This window comes from Cyanistes caeruleus, chromosome 2 (assembly GCF_971803275.1).
Source record: "Cyanistes caeruleus chromosome 2, bCyaCae1.hap1.1, whole genome shotgun sequence".
Classification (NCBI taxonomy): domain Eukaryota; kingdom Metazoa; phylum Chordata; class Aves; order Passeriformes; family Paridae; genus Cyanistes; species Cyanistes caeruleus.
The window spans coordinates 77,007,780-77,029,330 of NC_141702.1; the positions used below are offsets into that span (position 1 = coordinate 77,007,780).

General features: G+C 36.3%; 1 protein-coding gene across 17 annotated transcripts in view; it reads right to left on the minus strand.

The window, feature by feature from the left end:
* MAP3K4 (mitogen-activated protein kinase kinase kinase 4) overlaps nt 1–21,551 on the minus strand; it is an 83,527-nt gene that overhangs the window by 22,423 nt on the left and 39,553 nt on the right. For 9 of the 17 annotated variants that reach the window (XR_015283492.1, XR_015283490.1, XR_015283486.1 and 6 more), the window contains exons 4-15: nt 18,382–18,624; nt 14,140–14,286; nt 12,814–12,971; nt 12,386–12,502; nt 11,930–12,029; nt 11,760–11,843; nt 9,405–9,671; nt 7,982–8,131; nt 6,826–6,987; nt 4,266–4,399; nt 2,649–2,727; nt 543–621 (exon numbers count right to left, since the gene is read on the minus strand). Coding sequence is in view for 7 of the 17 variants with exons in the window: in XM_086877987.1 (XP_086734113.1) it covers nt 543–621; nt 2,649–2,727; nt 4,266–4,399; nt 6,826–6,987; nt 7,982–8,131; nt 9,405–9,671; nt 11,760–11,843; nt 11,930–12,029; nt 12,386–12,502; nt 12,814–12,971; nt 14,140–14,286; nt 18,382–18,624 (1,720 nt within the window). In the remaining 10 variants the exon portion in view is untranslated. The remainder of the gene's footprint in view (nt 1–542; nt 622–2,648; nt 2,728–4,265; nt 4,400–6,825; nt 6,988–7,981; nt 8,132–9,404; nt 9,672–11,759; nt 11,844–11,929; nt 12,030–12,385; nt 12,503–12,813; nt 12,972–14,139; nt 14,287–18,381; nt 18,625–21,551) is intronic. The other 8 variants (XR_015283493.1, XR_015283491.1, XR_015283487.1 and 5 more) reach the window with 1 other exon arrangement.

The following is a 21,551-nucleotide window of genomic DNA, read 5'->3' on the forward strand; positions in this document are numbered from 1 at the left end:
CACAAGATGAATCATCAAATATGTTCATTTCACTCTAATGTTATCAACATCTATATCTAAAAAGATGTATTTTACATTATGCTGTATTTTACATAGAGAACTGTTTTGCACAGCCCTCATGTATAACTCATATGTACTTGATAATATAAAGACCATTAGAAGCAAAAACATCCGCGATGCCAAAGTGTCAATAATTGCCACAATAAAAGTTTGTGAGAGGGAGCTGTAACTGCTTTCTTAAAGTTAGAATCACTTCTTTATCCCATCTTTAAATAACACAACCCTGTCCTATAAGATTTGCAGGCCTTCACAGGAAGGACAAAATCAGAGGAAAAAAATCTGTAAAGCTTTGAAATTTCTTGGGTAGAACTACCACATATTTATACTTTATCAGGCAATAATGGTTTCACATCAACAATACAAACAAAGTATATTGAAAATACTTTTATTGGTATTTCTTGCATTTTAAAATCACTTTACAATCAAAATTCTGTAACAGCAGCAGGAAAGCTCCAGAAAAACGCCAGTAACTACTGCCTTACCAAGGTACAAACCTGTAACAGGACTGTGAGGTTTTCCAATAACATGGCCAATGCACTCATTCATCAGAGCTTGTAAACTCTAGGAAAAACAAACATAAAAAGTTGTGGTGTTTTGTTACAGGAAGGTTGATGGTCACATGACAAAGTTCACAGTAACAAAATTATATTGTTAAAGTACATAATCTATCAGGTAAGCACCCCTATATTCTACCTATTATATTAAACTTCTAGATCCACATTAGCATTTTGATTTTATTTTTTTTAAAGCTAGGAAGTCTTAGTTTTGTCTTGCCTTTTGTCCTTGTCAAAATTACATAACTGTAAGAACTGAACAGTGACATATCATAAAGGAAATTTCAAAATATAAAAGTATTGGAACTTAATATTCACTGTTAATATAATTAAAATCACATTTCCTGGAAAAAGCTGTTAAACCTTCTCTGCTCTCCCCCTCCACCTCCCAAGAAGAAACCAAAAAAAAATTGAGTGAGAATATGATGGCCTGAATCTCAAGATGAAAATCTGTAAAACAAAAAATATGAAGCCCCACATATTAAATGAAACACACTTTCCTTATCTACCCATGAAGCTATCAAAATTTTCATTTTTTAAGGGATTTTGAAAGTTAAAATCACTGAACTGGGCCTCAGGCAATCTGTGCCAAGTTATTAGGTGTACTATTCAACAGGTATGTAATCCTGGACAAGTTATTAAATCTTCCTCTGGTTCAATTTACATGTCATAACACCAGGGATATAATGTATCTTCACAAAGTAGTACAATTATGCTCTTTGGTAGAGATGCTATGAAGGTGACTTCTATATGCCAGTCACTCAGTGTAGCCAAAAGTTCTTCCAGAAATGCAAAAACTTAGTGAAGACCAGGAACTAAAAGGACTAAGAAAAACCAGAATTATAAAACAAAAGAAGAGTTGAGCTTGAGACCGGCGCATTTTACCAACGCAGACTGAGCTAGAATTTCATCTTGGAATATAGAGCTCTAAATCTAAACCATCATTCTTCCATGACATGATGCAGTATCTAAGAGATCATGATGGGCATTGCCATTTCTAGATAAAATACCGTGACCTGTCCTATACAGATTAATCAAAAGGGCTTCAAGTGATGATCTCCAAAACAGAAATCCAGTTTAAGAAAGAAAAAAGTTCAAAAATGCAATTAAGGTTTTGGGCTCCCCCCTTTCTTTCCCCCTTATTTGTTCAAAGTCTGTTTCAGAAACTGTGTCAAAGCAGAAGAATTTTAGCGGCTACATCCTAAAGCTAAAGTATCAGTGTATTCCAAATACCAGCTTAACTCTGTCATTAAGGCAGCCAACCCTTTCCCAGCAGCACAAATGCAGGACTAACACATAATTTACTAGAGAACTCCTGATAAAAATACACATGAAAAAAAGACTAAACCAGGTATTTTCTGTATTATGCAAGATTAATGTGGTTGGCATTTCATAACGCATCTTGAAATTAGTAAAAATCAAGAGGTGCTGACACTCATATTCTGCTATTTTGTGGCAACTGTGCTTTCACTTCTCTGTAATGTTGTACCAACATGACAGAAAAAAAATTCTCAGAACAGGAAAAGGAGGAAAGCAGAGCAGACAAAAAAAAGCCAGCTTTAGTCTCATTGTTTTTGGGTAATAAAAGCAAAAGAAAGATGCCTTAAAGTATGTTTCATGCTGGAACAATCTGAAAATAAAAATCTTTAAATGATTTTGTATTCATATCCACAGATGAACTTTGGGTGTTGGTTAAGCTTCACAAGCTTACATTTAGAAATTCATTATATCAACTATAAATATTTGTAGAAAGCTGCTGTCAACCTTCTGTGACACAAAGGGAGGTGGCCTCCCAGGACAGCACCAGTAATTTGTCAGCAAACTGAAACCACTACTGGCAATGGTCACAAATCTACTCTCTTCTGAATCTAATAAGGAGAAGAGATAGCAGCATCAACAGTGATATACAACAGCAATTGTTTCAGAAATGCATCTGTGTTTAGATGTTGTTTTATAAAAAGTATCCCTGCAAAACATATACTCATAGCTTCACAAGCATTTAAAGTAAGTACCAGCAGAAAAATTTATCCATACCAAGAAGTCATCTTCTGGGAGAGCTGAAATAAACGCTGGCTCAATGGCTTGAAGAAAATCAAAACCTTGAGTTGCCCATCTATGTAAAAGGAAAAGTAAAGACAGAAAATGAAACAGTCTTTGGCTTAAGTCTTCACCATATCCAAGAACAGTAAATAATAGTTAACTTCTTTCCTTTGTAAAATACGATAAAATCCTCATTAAAAAAACAGACGAATATATAAAACATAAAAATTTTACCTTTTACCCAATTATATTTGGACAAAGACTGATTTTAGCAAGGACACTGCCCACTAAAGATGAGCAGGCCATGCTATGTATCTACACCCATATACATGCTATCTTCCACACAGTATTATCAACTCAACCACAATTTGTTTCAGAACAACAAGCCAAACCACTGAAATTATTGCCTGAAGTCTCCTTTCTGAAACAAGACTGAGAGGATACTAAAGATTTCATGACTATCTGATTAGTAATGACTGGGTATCAGTGGTTTTATGGCCTAGACTGGTCAAGTAAGTAACTTGGCAGGAGTGAGTTGTGTCTTCAGCCACCTGCTGTCCCCCACTGCCTCCTCTTTGACCTACTTGAACTAGCAGCTGCAACCTACAAAATATAAACAGAATCACAGGATATCCTGAGTTGGAAGAGGCACACACGGATCACCACAATTGAAATTCTGACTCCACAAAGGACAGCACAGAAGAGCACAGTCCAAACAGTCCTTGAACACCAGCAGGCCTGGGGCCATGACCATTTTCCTGGGGAGCTTTTTCCAGTGCTTGACCACCTCTCAATGAGGAACTTTTTCCTAATACCCAATCAGCAGCTTTATGCCATTTCCTCTTGTCCAGTCACAAAAGAGAAGACATGAAGAAATTGCAGATAGCAATTCATTTTCCTCTTCCTTAAGCCCAGCAAACCTAGTATCCTTAATTACTCATTACATCTTGTCCTTTAGTCCTATCACCATCTTTACCGCCCTTCTTTAGACTTACTGCAATATTTTTATGTTCTCCTTAGATTGCAGAGCCCAAAAGTACACAGAGTACTTGAGGTGAGGCCGCACCAATGCTAAACATGGTGGTACAATCACTCCCTCCAGCTGGTCAGATCTATTGTGCCTAAGGTACCCCAGGATATAGCTGGCCCTTTTCACCACCTGGGCACATCACTGACCCAAAGCTTACAATAAACAAGAATCTCAAGGTCCCTTTCTGAAGGGCTGCACTCCTATCTCTTGGCCTCTGATCTATACAGATACCCAGAGTTACAGCGCTCCAGATGCAAAATCTGGCACTTGCCTTTGTTAAATTTCATAAGGTTGGTTATCATCCAGCTCTCATAATCTATCAAGTTTCCTCTGTACAGTCTCTGTGCCCTTCGGGGAATCAATGTCTCCTAATTTAGCATGGCACACTTAGTATGTACACAACTCCTGTATTCAGGTCACGCATAAAAACATTGAAAAAACCTGGCCCTAAAATTGAGCCCCGAGGAACACCCTAATGACTGACCACCAGCCAGATTTAATTTCAGTTAGTCCAATTTTTTGAGCCCAATACTTCACAGCTCTACCAAAATCTACCATGGCAATAACAAGTTGGCTGTTACCTGGGTCGAGTGCCTCGGCCACTCTCACATTTTGTTAACACATAATTCATCCATTTTCTGGCAAAGTTGATATATTTGTCTCCAATTTTCTGCCTGAATTCTCCAGACATCAGACGAACAACTTCTTTATGGTACTGTAAGAAACTTAAGATTACTTTCCACGTATTAAGAAGAAAAACAACATCCCCTGGAGTATTTGCAAGCTAACAAAACTCAAAAGTATGGTAACAGTCACATCCTATTCTTGGACAAAATTATTTTATGCAAGCAGTTACCTATTTATAGACAAAAAATTCATCAGGAAAAGTATGATACAAAATATGCTACAGTGAGAGGCAGTACTGAGCCACACTGCATTTTTCTGTGTGTATCAGGCACATGCTGGTGTTTAACAATGTGCACATCATTGAAGAAGCATCCCACACAAACACTTGGTTCTGTAGCCAGAGACTGAACTGCAAAGCAGTGTTTATTTTTAGTTATACTGCAGTAACATTATGGGATAGAAAAGTTATCTATGTGCATTTAAAAATCAAACAAATACCAGCTATTTCTTATAAGACTATCCTAGAAGTACATTAGAGTATGACATAATCCTTAAAAAAATTTTACACAGCCCAGAGGAATCTAATAGCAAAACAATTAAAGGACCTGAACATAACATTTTGAATGCCCACACTCTTAGGCAAGCACTCAAAAGCTTGCACTGCATCAAAGAACCACCACAAACCCTGAAGGAATGTCTCATGTTACATACAGTATTATGCTACTCTAGGCTGAAAAAATGTGAGAAGGTAAGTTAAAACACAGGCTGGTGGATTCACCATCCTGGGAAGTATTAAAAAATGAGTAAATATGGCCCTTTCTGATATGGTTTAGTGAGCACGGTGGGACTCAGCTGAAGGTTGGATTTGTCTTGGAGGTCCTTTCCAACCTTAATGATTCTGATATCATCTAAAATGCTGCCAGGCAGTAGAGCTTACAAGACTATACCTGAAATCATCAAGTTCTTAAAAGCTTTTCAGATTTACAGGCATTTCTAATTTAACAGATTTATCAGATTCATCTGATTCATCAGATTCACTTATTCTCAAGTAAAATTTCTGAGGCAACACATTTTTCATGACGTTCTGCTAAAACTGGGAAGTAACAGTTCACTAGAAATTACCAAATGTGAGGCCCATCTACATGAAGGACTGCAAAGAGGATCCAGAAAACAACAGACCTGTCAGTCTGAAGGTTATGGATCATCTAGTACAGGACGACCAGGAGACTAGGCCCAGCCAGCATGGGTTTGTGAAAAGCAGGCCCTACTTGACTGACCTGATCTTGTGCTATGTGAAGGTGATCCACTTAGCGGATCAGGGAAAGGCCGTGGATGTCATCTATCTATATTTTAGTAAAGCTTTTGACACTGTTTTATATAGCATTCTTCTGCAGAAGTTGGCTGCTCATGGTCTGGGACAGAGGTTCACTGTTTGCTGTGTAAAACACTGGCAGGATGGCCAGGCTTAGGGAGTGGTGGTGAGCAGTGCTACACCCTGTTAGCAGCCAGTCACTTATTGGGGCTCCCCAGCTTTGGGGCCAGTCCTGTTTTATGCCTTTATCAACGATCTGGACTAGGGGATCAACGGCATCCTCAGTAAGTTCACAGATGACACCAAGCTGAGTGGGAGTGTTGATCTGCTGGAGGTCAGGAAAGGATGTGGACAGGCTGGATTGTTGGACCAAGGCCAGTGGTGTGAGGTTCAACATGATCAAAGTCCAGGTCCTACACCTGGGTCACAACAACCCCATGTAGCACTACAAGCTGGGCGAAGAGTTGTCTGGGGTAAAAAGACTTGAGGGTGCTGGCTGACAAGTGGCTGGATATGATCCAGTGTGTGCCCAGGGGGCCAAGAAGGCCATGGCATCCTGGCTTCTATCAGCAATGGTGTGACCAGCAAGACTGGAGCAGTAATGGTAATGGGCACTGCTGAGGTTGCACCTCAAATACTGTGTTGGGCCCCTCACTACAAAAAAGACTTTGAGGTGTTCCAGCCAGTCCAGGGAAGGGCAACAAAGATGGAGCACAAGCATTGTGAGAGTGGCTCAGGGAGCTGGGGTTGTTTAGCCTAAAGAAAAGGAGGCTCAGGTGCAACCTTATTGTTTTCTACAAAACTATCTGAAATATTATAGAGAGGTGGGTGTCAGCCTTTTCTCCCAAGTAAAAAGTGTTAGGACAAGAGAAAACAGCCTTAAATTTAACCAGGGGAGGTGTAAATTGGATATTAGGAACAATTTCTCATTGGAAGAGTGGTCAGGCATCAGAACAGGCCACAGGAAGGCTGGCAGAGTCCCCATCCCTGGAGGAGGTTATTTAAAAGATATGTAGATGTAGACATGGTTCAGTGTTGGAACTGGTAGTGGCAAGTTAACAGTTGGAACTGATTATCCTAAAGGTCTTTTCCAACCTAAATACCTCAATAGTTTCATAAATTCTTTGTATTTCCACAATCATTAGTTACCTTATTTACACCAATGCAAAACCAGAAATTTCAATTGTTTTTTGTTTCCTTACCTCAAACCCAAAATTATAACCCTGAATCATGGCTTCCCGGTAGTATTGCTGCAAAGTGGCAGATTCAGATTCATCAACTTCAGCATCAAACTCAGATGTGAACATGTGATCAACTCTATCAATGGCACTGCTTATCTTATTGCATAGCTGTAATGCATCGTTCTGAGTAATAACAAAGAGAGATGGAGGACATCAAAATATTACTTAGTCTTGTCAACTGTAGAATATTAGGCAAACATGAATCTAGCAATTACATTATTTTAAATGAAAAGGCACTATAATGCCACAAAAATTCATTCAGTCTTGGAAAAACAAACATTTTCCAGCAGTTGCATGAAGTAAGTCTAGTAATTAACTCAAGTATTATAATGAAGTTTGCTTGCATGTGATTAACTTTAAAAACAAAAGACAGCAAAAGGGTGAGTAGAGAACCAACAACAACAAAAAAACCACACAACACAAACAAGAACATCCAACCAAAACCAGACAGACAAGAAAGGAGAAAATTAATTCTACTATCTATAGAGTGACCAAGCCTTTGGTTCTATTTTCACCTTGGTATATGGACACAGTCTCTATTGAATGCAGGGACTTGATACTGCCACTTAAAGCCCAACAAACAAACAAACCAAACCCATCAAAGAAAACACTCATAAAACAAAATCAAAACAAAAACAAAACAACCACACCACACACATAAAACAAACAAATAAAGGTTTAAAAACCCACACCAAATCTAAGAAAAATAAACAGAGAGACTACCCACTTTTGCATTTTCAAATATAGGAATAAAAGTTGTTTGTTGCAGATCACTGATTTTGACAGAACTTGGTTTTAGAAAATCATACAATACAATATTGCTGCCACCCAAAGAGGTTTTCACTCTGTTGCTATGGTATTTCAACTGCATTATGGACTTGTTTTCCAATTACCCAATGCAGAAATGATTACACCAATATAGCTCAAAAATGTGCTCACAAGTCATTTGAGAAAACAGAGTGGAAATTGTACAGAAAGTAAAGTGCACAGAGGACTACCACATAACTTACAATTGCAGAATATGCCATTAGCTTTGCAATCAAGCTTTCTTCCACTTTTTTACTATCAGTGAGCAAAGCATCATCAGTTTTGATAAATTATCTCCAAACCTGCTTACCTTTAGCTGCTGTAGAGCTTTGGCAATGATTGGTTGGCTGGATGTCTGCTCCTGGTGCAGAGATATGAGCCCTTCAATAGACTGCTGGAAAGCCTTTCTCTGACTCACAAGGTGGGCAGACTGAATGACTACAAGGAGGAGGTTATCAACCTAGAACACAAGACACCACTACTTCTTGTAAAGAAAATTCTCTCTGTAAAAATATATCAAATATCACCAGATTCCAATCAGTTATTTTTTGAATTCTAATACATGAAAGACCTCTTGTCACTATTCATGAAAATCTACATTCACACAAAAAAGAACTTGGCAGCTAAACTCAAACTCTCATCTAGTGAGCAAAGTTCCATAAAGAAAGTTTTCATGAGGAATATGGTTCTGTTTACTTCTGGAAAATATTGGAAACACTGTATTAAATTATCTTCAGATTAGCTACACACAAAAAAAGCAATAGGTAAGCAAAAATAATTACATTATCTCAAAGCAGACAGAAATTTGCAACCATTTGCAAACTGATTCTCATCTATTGCTATTTTCATTTTCTGAATGAAATACTAACTTTGATAGACATCTGAAGAAGTTCTAAGCACTTAATCAAAGGTTGTTTTTTTACTGTTCAGTTGGAACAACAGGCAAACAAGAAACAACATGTTTGCACATTAAAAACAGCAGTATGTAGAGGAGTGACTTTTTCAACTGCATTTAACTGCTAGAACCTTCTGAATGCCAAAGGTCAGGCACAGTGATGCAGAAAGTCACTCTCTTTGCGGACAGTACAGCCCATTTATGGTAGGGATCCAAGGAACTGCATGACATACCAAAAGGAAAATTCATATAGCTTAACATTAAGGATATGAGAACATGAGGGGCAGGGAGCTGGCTCAGCTGTCAGAGTGCAGCAGAACTGCTGGCAGGGAAACTGTTGGCTTGGGAAGAAGGAAAGTATGACTGGAAACATTTTTTCTTGCAGAACTGTTAACATCCAGTAACTTCCTGAAAAATTTAACACAAAATGTCACAATTCATCTAAGATCAAGAGTAACTGGTTTCATGCTTCAGCGTGTGGAAAGCACACAACCATTACATGTTCTCGGAGACTGATGACTTCTTAATAAAATGTTCAGTTTTCAAGTCTTACCTGCACTTCTGAATACTCAACTAAATACTAAAGGTATCTCTATTATACAAGTACAACTCTGAAAAAGGCACATTTGTAGAGACTGATCCTGTCAGGAAATGCTACAGTCCATTTAATATTTGCATTTAGCACATCTAAGAATCAAACTTATTCCTAAATTTAACTTTTTATTACCTATAAAAAGACACATGCTTCAATTAAATGACTCCAGTTAATCTGACAGAATAAGCAGAATTCACAGATGTGTGGAGATGACAAACAGTGGGGGAAGAAGACCAAACCCACCTGCATGGTGCGCAGCGTATCAGCAGTTTCTACTTGTGGCACTACTTTGACCGGCTGACCCTCCCATGCACTCCAGCTGTCGTCTAATTCATGGTCTTTGTCACTGTGTTTGGTCATTAGCAAGTAGGCCTCATATGTAAGCTCATCTGAATCCTTGGAGCAATCCTTCCCAGCAGCTGCATTGAGGAGTTGCAAAATCACAGACTTCTCCCCTGCAATACTACCTGGCACAAATACTTGCAAACTCTCAAGTCCAGGAACTTGTACCTGCAGAGAAGAAACACACTGAGTGAGTGAATCCCACTGTCTTTTATGACAAATAAATACTAGGTGACAAATAAAATAGGTCGTATTGTTTAAGCAACAGGAAGAAGCCCCATCCTAAAAAGTTGTACAGTATACATACTAAAACAGTACCTTCAGCTATTTTTGCATTGAAAGTCAAAATGAATTATAAATTATTTGTTTTGAAATCCACTGGATCACCATTTTTAGTGAATTACTTCTGTGTATTTCAAGTTAATCCTTCTTTATATTCTTCTAAAGGAATCTTGTTACAAAAGAAGTCCAGTTTCACATATATACTACATATGTATGCATACATGAGAATAAAATACATATACACATATTTTAAAAAGTCAGTCAACAAAGACTGGAGTATCGAAAGAAAAATTCCTTCCGAATTTATACATTTCTGAATGACTACAGAAGAAAAAGAGTAAACAAAAGTCTGTCTAAAATAAAGTATCAGTTATTCTTCTACTTTCATAAAAGCTAGATTAAGTCCAGTTAGAGCATTCTCTTTTAATAAAATATTACTGCTACTACTTAAAAACTACTTCCAATTATATCTGTCATATTGGTAGCAGTATTTCAGCCATCAGCAGCATCAACAGCAGACTGTGAAAACAGTAAAATAGCCAGTATCTTGACTTGACACAAGGTAATTGACTCACAGTGGAGTCAAATTCTCTCTTTACAGAGTGTGATGTCATCGAGCTAAGACAAAACACTGCACTCAGCACTTCTACCATTAGGCAGACATATTTTATAACTAAAGCTATTATAATCTGTAGGCCAATACAAAATACTAGATGGCTGTTACTAAAAGCTAAATTAGATTCCCTAATGAGCATCTGCCTGAAAAGGTTGTTAAACATTTAAGGTCCCTACATGATATTAGAGGGCCAGTATATAAAGTGTTCATTATCAAAATGTGTGTCATTTAATCCACGTCTAACAGATGTGTGAAACTCAAGACACAATTTTTTCTACAAAAAATGTACCAAAGATACAATCTTTAAAAGGTCTACTAAAACTAATATGGTGTCTTGAAGCATCTTAGACTACATACTTGAGGGACAGTATTTTTTTTAAGTAAACACATACAGATTTCCCTGGCTGTTTTCCAACTCAAACACTCCACAGATCAGGGCTCTGCTGAGCCAGTTGTTTTATCCATGTATTTACAACACTTTATGAACTTCTCTCCTATGAACTTGTTTGTGCCCCCCTAAATGAATTTCAGTATTTAGCAAACATTTACATAAATCTAACAAGAATTACGTCATGAAAACATTAGTGCATTATTTCCCAACTGTAAATTTTATTTATATATATATATATATCTTTTTTGTCCTTCCATATTTTTCATATATATATATATGAAAAATATGGAAGGACAAAAAAGAACAGCAGATCCAAATACATTTGATCTGTTGAAGCAAACAACTTGCTCAAACTACAAAAAAGACTTGTTGACCTAGGAATTTTTTAAGGAATTTTGCAAAACCACAAATGTGGGACTTTACATTTCAGTAAATATAGAACACCAAGAACTTAACTTACCTTTGCTGTATAACAGTTTCCTAGCTACAGTTACTCTGGAACAGAACAGAGGCCTTGAATTTCTCATGTCCTTAGTACTCTCCAAGAATCTTGCTAAAACAGACCTCCACTATAATACTGCTCCTTTATATAAGCATAACACAGGTCTATAGTCTGAGATTATCTACTCAAACATGTATCTATTTTCCTTATAGATTTGAAAGCATTTGTTTCATAGCACTAAGTGTTATTAAACAGAAAGGTTCTTCCTTGGTCACAAAGAGAATCTTTGGAAAAATAAGGAAATAAATCACTGATTTTCCAAAATGTAGACAAGCATTCTCACTTATACAAACGACAAATACAAAATTTGACTACCACAACTCAGTATTAAGTACAGAGCACTTTACATGTTGAAATATAGATGTCCCATTAAAAAAAAACTAAAGCATGACAATATTTGACATTTTGCTTAGTATACTCAGTTCACTTTCATGCCTCTAAAACTTATCACCTATGTGAATTTACCTTCACATAATCTTTTGTTTTCAGAGCATTCAGAAGATCTCGCACTGGGGCTGACAATGCAAATTCTGCTGCTATTTCAAGGTCCTGCAAATAATGATAAAACAAAAGAATATGCTTTCAGACCAAATTTCTTTGAAGTATATAAATAAGAGAAGACTCTGTTAACTTACCTTCCTCAGCATTTTAGCAAAACCAAGAGCTTTGGAGGCCCTTTCTCTAGCTTCATGGAACAGTTCTTTCAGTGCTCGACTGGTCTCTATAACAGACCTCCTGAAACATTGGCAGAAATGAAATGACAACATTCCAATAAATCATATTACACTTGCACAGCCATTAGAAAATAATTATTTACATACATGTTAGTAAAAAGAACACAAATATTTGCAAGCAGCTAATAAATTGAACTAACAAACAACCTCTCATAGCCTGAACTGAAGAGATGGTTACTAGGCTTCAAAAAAACAAAATGATGCTTCACTACTGCACACAGAAATACAGTGATACAGTCTATGGAGCCTTGCATTTACCAAGTTTGCATTCTAAGGAATAAAATACATTGTGCATCTGTCAGAGGTAGAGAAACATATGTAAGCATTTTGTTATTATTAAGACAAAAGTTTTAATACCTGATTTCATCCGATGCAGTGCTGTCATCGGCACTGGCCCAAAATTCATCACAACTGTCTTGTAGTCCAGAATCTAAAAATATTCCTGTAGATTTCAACAGCATTCCTGCAATATCACTGTAGCAACAGAAATGGTGGAACTTCAGTCTTATTGATGCAGCATGGCATCTTAAATGTCTTTCTTCTTAATGCAAGAGAGCTGTTGCCAAGTCCAAGTACAGAAACAAGCAGCATCTTGGGGCCCACAGAAGCCACCTGCACCTACTGCATCCTACACCTACAGCCACTGCAATAATCCATACATTCACAATGACTACCAGCTGCTTAATGACATCCCAGGAAGTCCCATATGGGAATCCCAAACAAGTGCTGACTTGAATACCCCTCTGGTATAAAACAACACCATAAGCAGAGGAATTAAAACCTACCAAAACAGTTTTCCAGCTTGAGCTTCACCTCCTCTTATATAAGGAGTTATTTCTTTGGTGAAATTCCATTCCTCCTCTAACAGATTTTTTAAACTATGAGATGCTTGAGGTAACTGCTGCAGCATTTGGATCCAGCTTCGCATATAATCAAAGTAAACCTTAAACAGAAATTGTTACAAAAGGTGTTAAGGACTAGAACCTCTTAAATCAGCAGACAAACTCAGTATTATACAATTTTTAGAAGGTATTTCTACAATAACTTTCATTTGCTCCAACTGAAAATTAGCTCCATGTTTTCACACAAAAAGTGCTATTTATGGCTCAGCAAGTATTAAATTCTATGTCTCCACAATACCTTCCTGAGAACACTGTCCACCTTACTTGCTGTGCTGCTATTTACCACTGTATTAGTGAATACCCAGAGTAGCCATAGTTTTTAAAGCTGAACTGCTGAAAAACAGTCTCTAAACCTTTTCTTAACTGGATTATGACAAAAGGTTTCATCTGAACATATCCTCCTGGATATGGATAAGTGCTGTGAAAAGCTTCCTGAGATTCGCTTTGTGTTCCTTTATATCAAGTCCTATCGCTCACCTTTATTTAATTACTACTGTTTTAAACCAATATAAAAAATCCAGATAAATGCAATTTTTCTTCAACCATCTATCTTCCCTTCAGGATTATATTGCATACAAAAAATCATCTGCAATTTATTTCAGTCCAATAATCCATAACATCCCTCCTCAAAAATGGTTAAGATACTTTCTATAGGTTTCAGGTATTTTCAGACTACACTGTAAAATTGCCAAGATCATAGAATCATAGAACACCTTGAGTTGAAAGGGACCTTAGGGGTCATCCATTTCCAACCCCCAACCTTCCCAGAGGCCAAGAGTTTTTCTTAGAAAGACTTGTTTAACTAATTGCAACAATGAATATACATTAAAAATACGGTATCAATTATGCATTAATGCAATGCCAATACAGTAAGATATAATGTTAATCAAAAAAAAAAAAATCATAATTTATTCAATATTAAAAGGTTATTAAAAGTTCAGTTCAAACTTATGGAATTTACAGTTCTATATAGGAACCATTTTTGGTCAATACAGCCAATTTACAAGTATACTGTACCACAGGAAAAAAGCCAGTACTGCCAGAACAGCACTGGCCTCTGTGTTACCTTTACAAGTCCCTTAAAACAATATAATTGTATCAAAGTAGACAAAGAAAAAAAAAGGCAACCATCCCTAAAAGGGACAACAGATTTCTATTAGCAGTATTCAGATTAATGCACTTACTTTAACTCTCCTTTCTGAAGCTTACCATTAACATTTTATGCAAATCCTCTTCAAAAGAATCAATGTTGCAATCAATCTTTTGCAAGTCATCTAACACTTCCCGTAACATGAACTGGTAATATTGCTTCATTAAGAGTCCACCCTTCAGAACTTCTTTACATTCTCTCACTAGCTGCAAGAGACAAACCCCAAAACTGCTATCAGTCAATAGATTACTCTGAAATTCACCCCTTGTCAGCCCAGTTTGTCCAAATACGCTAGTTTGTCACTAAATAATTGCTACAGCTTCTTGAAACAAATACAGCTGCTCTACACATCTGCAGGAAAGACATCACTGGTTTTCCAGGATTATTTAATGGCAATGCCATTATTTGCCACATCAATATAAAGAGAGATGGAGGCAGATGTCTCATACATTCTCCCTGCACAATGCCACAGCAAGCAGCTTACTGGACAATTAGTTTAGAAAGGGGCAAAAGGGCTCACAATCATGAAATCACCATTTTCAATGGAAGCAAGTCAGGAAAAATGCAGTGTGTTTAACATATGCTTAGAGAAATGTTTTGCTACAGTGAATTCACTGCCAATCTCCTGGTCAGGTGCCCTGGGCTGGTTTCGCTGGTGGTGGTAAACCACTACATGCCCTAAATTCCAAAATCCACACCAGACCTGAAAGCAATTAGTGTTATTTTGTTGCTTCCCTGGGCAAAGCTAACATGAGAAAAGGTCTCTTTTCACTGCAGAAGGGGTTGCCTTTGGAAGAGCTGTCACCTTTCCCTGAAATATTAGCCTTTATCTATTTCAAGAGACATGCTCAACCACAGGTACAGGAGCACACAACGAGCAAGGATCATTTCAAACCCACACTAACAAATGCCTTTCTTTCAGAAGCCCTTCAAGTGCTAAGCGTGTATTCTGAAATCATCATCAGTCTTCAGGTTTGACAATCCCTGATCTTTTCTGAGGGTCAGAGGGAATGGAATTGCTAGCTGATTAATATGCTTTTTAGAATCTTCTATAATAGCTCTCCTTGCAAAGTAATATATCAACACAGTAGACTTGATATATAAGAAATTATAATGGCACAAAAGCAGAAAACATACGAGAACGATATTAGTATGACAAGAGTCTCTGGAATCCTTTACAGGCCAGAAAACATTATGTTGTGCTCCTCAACATGCAGAGGAAACAAGGATAATACTCTGAACTCTACAGTTTAAAATTTACCAAGTTAGGTGGAAAAGGGTAAAAAAAGTAATTTTTTAAAAGGTGAAAATCCAAAAGGACGCTTTTATACCCCTAACATGTCATATACCTTAAAATTAATGTCTTTCTTCACTCAATCACATCCAGTGTACTTGGTGTTAACCTATGCAGCTTTTTCCCCTTCAACACATGTCCATTCCATAATAAACTTGAAAAACTTTATTAAAATTGGATAATTTTAAGTTTTTTAATAATACTCTTTCATATGGGTATGCTACTGAGTAACAGAATATAGGATTTACAAAAGCCAGTGGAGCTAATCCTAGTGTCAGCTTTTGAACGGGAAATTCACAAGGCAGTAGCCAAACAAAATTTTGGTGTATAATGAGCACATGAAAGAAAATACAGGCTAAACTGAAAATATTATCACTATTATTGGTTTGATGGATCGCTTTTATTTAGGTAGTTTATACAATAAATTGTTTCCTCAAAGCAGGTGGAGCAAGACAAACAATACCAGATTTAACAACCAAACAGCCACATGCACATATAAACATCCACCTCTGAACATGAATGCTTAATTTTAGAACCACCTTGAACTGTTCAGGTACTAAAATGCCCTTAAAAGAGAACAGCTCTCTCCAATAACATAGGATTATCAGGATTAAAAAAGCTAGTACTGAAACTGAAACATGGACAGAAAGGAGGAAGGCAGCAAGAAAGGATAGGAAAAAAGGCACATTTTAAGAAGCACATAATCGGTGTTAGTTTTCTTCTTGTGTATATACTTTTTATTGAAAATCAGATTAAATTTTTTAATACAATTGACTTGCTAGTAATACAACAATTTAACATCACCTTGAAAAAGTTGAGTAACGACTAGCATACCTGATACATTCACACAGTACTGCTACATATTTCAAATGGTACCAAAAAGCAAGAGATACTTAAAGGTCTCAGTACCTCCAATAAGATTTACTAAGTCAATCACTACAAAAATCAGACTGCACTGTGTTACTTGCATACAAAGAACAAATCAGGGACTGGGTTTGTTCAGCCTTGAAAAGAGACTATGCAAAGGGAATTTAATCACAGATTTGCAATGCCTAGAGGGCAGCTGCAGAGAAAAGCACAGCAGTAAAGCACTGGCTCTGGCCTTCAATGCAGAGAAAGCCAAAGCATAACAGCCTACCCAAAAGACCATCTTACAGAAGGAAATGGAACAGTGCCACTCCCAGAACACTGTGCTGCAGCACCAGCTCTCCTTCCTGAATAATACCTTGAAAGAATTGAAAAATCTTATGTCTGCAGTTAAGATGGCCCAGCTGTCCTGAGTTGTGTACAAGTTCTGCATCCCTGTCCAGCAGCCAGGAGAGCATCATGACTGAAGATGACTGGGTTGATCATATTTCAGATGGTCAGTTTCTGAGGGTTAGAGTGTGTGATGCAGGACATTGATGAGGTCCCCTCTCAGCTGTCTCTTCCCAAGGCTTAACAGGCCCTGTTCCCTCAGCCTTTCCTCACAGGACAGATGTTCCAAGCCCCAAATCATCTTTGTCCTCCACTGGACCCAGTCCAGGAGCTCCATGTCTCTCTTGTACTGAGGAGCACAGAACTGGAAACAGCAGTCCCGGGGACAGGATCACCTCCCTCAACTTGCTGACAATGCTCTGATATGGTAATAAAACAACCTAATTTGGGAATCAATCTAATTGTAGAGCCCAGCTTCCAGAAGGTTGGACTGGAGTATCGCTAATCCAGTCCTCTCTGTAATTCTGTAATGCTCTGTGAACTTGCAGAATAACACAGACTCCTGGATTCTTCTTTTGTGCTTGCTCAAGATTTTAGGAATTAAAATTTTTCAGGAAACAAACAGATGTATTTGTGAAACATCCTCCACAGCTCCTTTGCCTGTTTAGAAATATTGTATGGGACAAGAAGAATTTGCTGAACTGAATTCATTTTTTCATTGTCATTAGTAAGGCAGTATCCACCACCAAAACAGTCTGGTACAAACACATTGTTTTCGAGGAAGAAAGTGTAATTTTTACTTAACTTGTGAGACCACAAGGAGCACACAAAATGTTAAGCAGGGGAAAAAAACCAAAATCACCCCCATGTCTGAAGGACATAATGTACTTAACAAGAGAATATGCTATGCAATATATTACTCTATGACTGTTAAGGTTGAAATTGTAGGTTTCAATCAATGGGGAGAGCGCAGTGTGGGAAGGAAGACAGTACAAATTTATTTGGGACCACAAAGTAGCATAGATTTATAGGATCATAAATAAAACATAGGATTTTGGAGCAGCAAATAACTGGAATGTGAGATCATAATCAGTCCAAGAGCTTATTTAGATGTTTACTCTTGGAGATCTTCTGATAAAACTCTGACTTGGTTATACTTGCCAGGATGCAGGGAGATGGGATGAATTTAGTAGGTTCTGGACTATACTGTGAATACTGGCATTGATCTAAACAGCCTTCATTGTACCTGATAGCCTCCAGAAAAATAGTCTTTATACAATATTCTCAACCAGTGACAGGACTGACAATCTTGGGTCACTGCCCACAGAAAGTAATACAATAGGCTGGAGAAGATTTTTTATTTCATTTTTCTTCTTAATTTACTATGTGATACTGCATGTAATCAGATGTCCTACACTCACCTGAGAGAAAAATCAAATCAAAGAGAGAAATACAGACCCTTAAAACAACTTGTATTACCCAAGAAACCCAAAAAGAGGAAGATTTGCTAGAGAAGATTATATAGCTTACAATGCAAATGGAAACAATGCTGTTGAATTTTGTTGGCTAATAATATTTTTAATCACCAGTTTTGATATGGAAACCTAAATCAGAGAGCTATACACAACCATTTATTTCTTATGCAAAAAGCAGATCTCCATATGAAATACTAGACTATTTACAAAAATTGTTACACAATTATACATTGTGGTTTCTTACACTAATCCTCTTTAAAGTGACATGGTATCATAATGAAATGACAAAATATTTCAAACAGGAAATATGTATTTAAAAAGCAATTGAAGCAAACCTGTTTAATACTCAAAAGAGATGGTTCCCCAGCAGGTCTTTGTTCCAACCTCAGCTTGAGACATTCATGGATAACATTGAGCAGGACTCGGCAGAGAACCAAGAATGCAGGTTCAAAAGATGGCAAATCCATGGATTTCAACTCCTCCCATGATACAGCACTGCATTTTTGCTCGCAACAAGGTGGGAAATTTAGTAACTGCACATAATCTGAACACAACATGGGATCTGGAAATTCTGAAAACTAACAAAAAATAGGTATCATGAAAAGGATCCTTAAAAGTCTTTAGGATTTTGGATTTGTTTAAAGTAGCATGCACAGAAGTATGTTTTTAAAAGGTAATAGTCTATTAGCTGGCAAGTCAACCACACAAGTTTATACCATTGGGGGATTTTTAATGCTAACTTTTTTTGTAAAGAATCATCAGTCTCAGGAAAAACAACTATGGACCACTGGGAATAAACAAAACCACTTGCATTATGCTTCTGACAGTATCTAGAGAAACAAGTGTACACTAAGTAAGCTACATCAGGTACATAACCTCATTCCTTTTGAAATACATAATACATATATTAACATAAAACTCCACACTGTAAATGAAGGCAATATTCAAAAAAATGTCACTAGCTAAACTAAGCCAAAGTACTGTAAAATTAACTTTTGAATTTTGGTAGATTTTAAATTTAAACTGTTTAAAAAGAAAGATGAAATATAAACATCAAGCTGGTTTGTTGTTTTGGGGATTTTTTAATAATAAACTTACTTTTCATTCAAATTAAGATTTCATTTAAACAAAATTACTTTTCTAATTAGAGAAAATAATTGAGATGCTATGAAATAAACACCCTAGAAATCTAAAACTATATACCTTGTGATAACATTCTAAGCAAGGCTGTACATGGAGGTACTCTGGGGTTTAATTTAGAAAGAAAAGTTGGACTTCAGAACATGGGTAGCACCTAAAGATAGCAATACACTGTTTATCATTTAAGGATGATTTGTTTCAGATCAAGTTTGTTTCATTCTTATTTTCATTTCTCAGCTGCTAACCAAAGCTCTGAATATCCTTCAGTCATATAGTAGACATAACTAGCATTTTCTAGGCTTTTCTTCAGCTCAATTTAAGTAACATCACTACAAAAGGGAAAAAAAATATTACCAGTAATTAGAGTATGATAATGATAAATTATAAAACTACCACCTAGAAAGTTTAAAACACCTTTTAAACTCATAATCTATCAGAAAATTAAAACACATATTTTAAAACATATCTTCTTAGATGAAATAATGTCTTCTTTTTACTCTCTTTAAAAGGAAGATACAGCACCAGAATAGCATCAGGGCTAAAGATTTTTACACAGTAAGTTTTCATTAACAAACAGATCATGAAAATACTACACTTCCACAGTACAACAAAAAAAAAAATAAATAAGAAATACAATCCCCATGGTGATGCAAAGACAGTTTGGGGAAATTCAGTTCTTATAAAAATATTAAAGAACTAGTTTATGAGCAAAAATAACACAGCCAAATTGATTAAATCTGTAATATCCTTTTCTAACATCAAGGATAACAGAAAATGGCTTAGTACTTAGGGCTTAGTACTACACACCTAGACTTTAATTGTCCAGTCTGACTAATCTTAATCTTCTGCAGGCTCAATCTGAAATGTTTCAAATACTTCTTACAAAAACCTCAAGAAAAACTCTAAGCCATTTATTGAGATCATACAAAAAACCATACTCAAAAGTGCAGCCACTTGAATAAAAAACAGGGTACACAAACTTAAATATGCTCTATTAAAATAACATCTGATTTCATACACTAAAGTTAGAAATATTATCCATCTTCACCAAGAATGAAATTGTACAACTTCTACACACAATCAACTCTATAATGCCTAGAGAGCCCTGTTAAAGTATCAGAGCCTATAGAGGAATCAAACATGTTTTAGAAAACACCAAGACCAGGAATATGTATAAAGATTTACACATATTTAGGATGAAATGAGCATTAAAATGCATACAGTGGAAGAATTCAGAAAGCACATTTTAGATGTGTTTTAGATGCCATTGAAGCAACAACAGAAACAAAAGTATGTCCAGAGACTTAGAAGTGTAAGTATACACATAAACACAGAGTCAAGTTACAAAAGTAACAGAAACAATAAAGATTAACAGAATACTAACAATTCTGTCTGCATACAAATATCAAACTGAACTGCACTAAAAAAAAAAAAGACACTACATTCAATGTATTGTCAGGTGCAAAGACCAAGCAATTGAAACCCATCTCTTCCATTTTAGTATAAAGTCATCTTTTGCTGCAGTAAGTACCACAATTCTGACAGAGTTGTGTTATTTTCTGATAACATCCTTTAAATTTTGGTGCAGGAAAGAAGTTTACAATTTGTAACATTCACCTTTACTAAACACCATCTCTTAAAAGAGAATAATACTCCAAATAAAAGGTAATAATTACCAAAAATGAACATTCAAAGTAGTCACAAGGGTAGAAAAGGGAGAAAAGATGAACCTTACATCTTAGACAAAGCATCCAAAACTACGTTACCAAAAAGTTTAATTCTGTGAGGCTGCAAAAAAGAACTCTAGCTATTTAATGCTCCATTAACTTGCTTTAAAAACCCTTATGCAGTCAAAACTTTTGAGGTATTCAGTAGTTTCAAAAATATATACAAAGTCCATTTCCAATATCCCCATATTATGTCTTGTTTATTTTGATTTTATTTTTTTTTAATTTAGTTCAACATATATATTAAGCTGAATTTTCTAAATGCAGGTGGTTTGGGGGTGCTTTCAGTTACTCTAACAAGATACCTGCAAGTTTTGCTTAGGCACTTGACTCTTAAGGAAATGTTATACATTTCTAATGCAAATTTTCTAAAATACAAGCTGAAACCAAATAGAGAATAAATGAAAATTCAACTTATAGTCTCATTTTTACAGTAATATCTACACTAGTAATGGTACAAATAAAAACCTTCAAATCAAATAGCTTTATAAATTTATTCATCCTAAAAAGATAACTTCTAAGCGAGATCAACAATTCTTATTATTTTTGCAAATGTGACAATCAACATTAAGAGATCTGCAATGTTTTAAAGACCACATATGGTATCTGCCTCAGAATGGGCATGTTGGCTAAGAGAT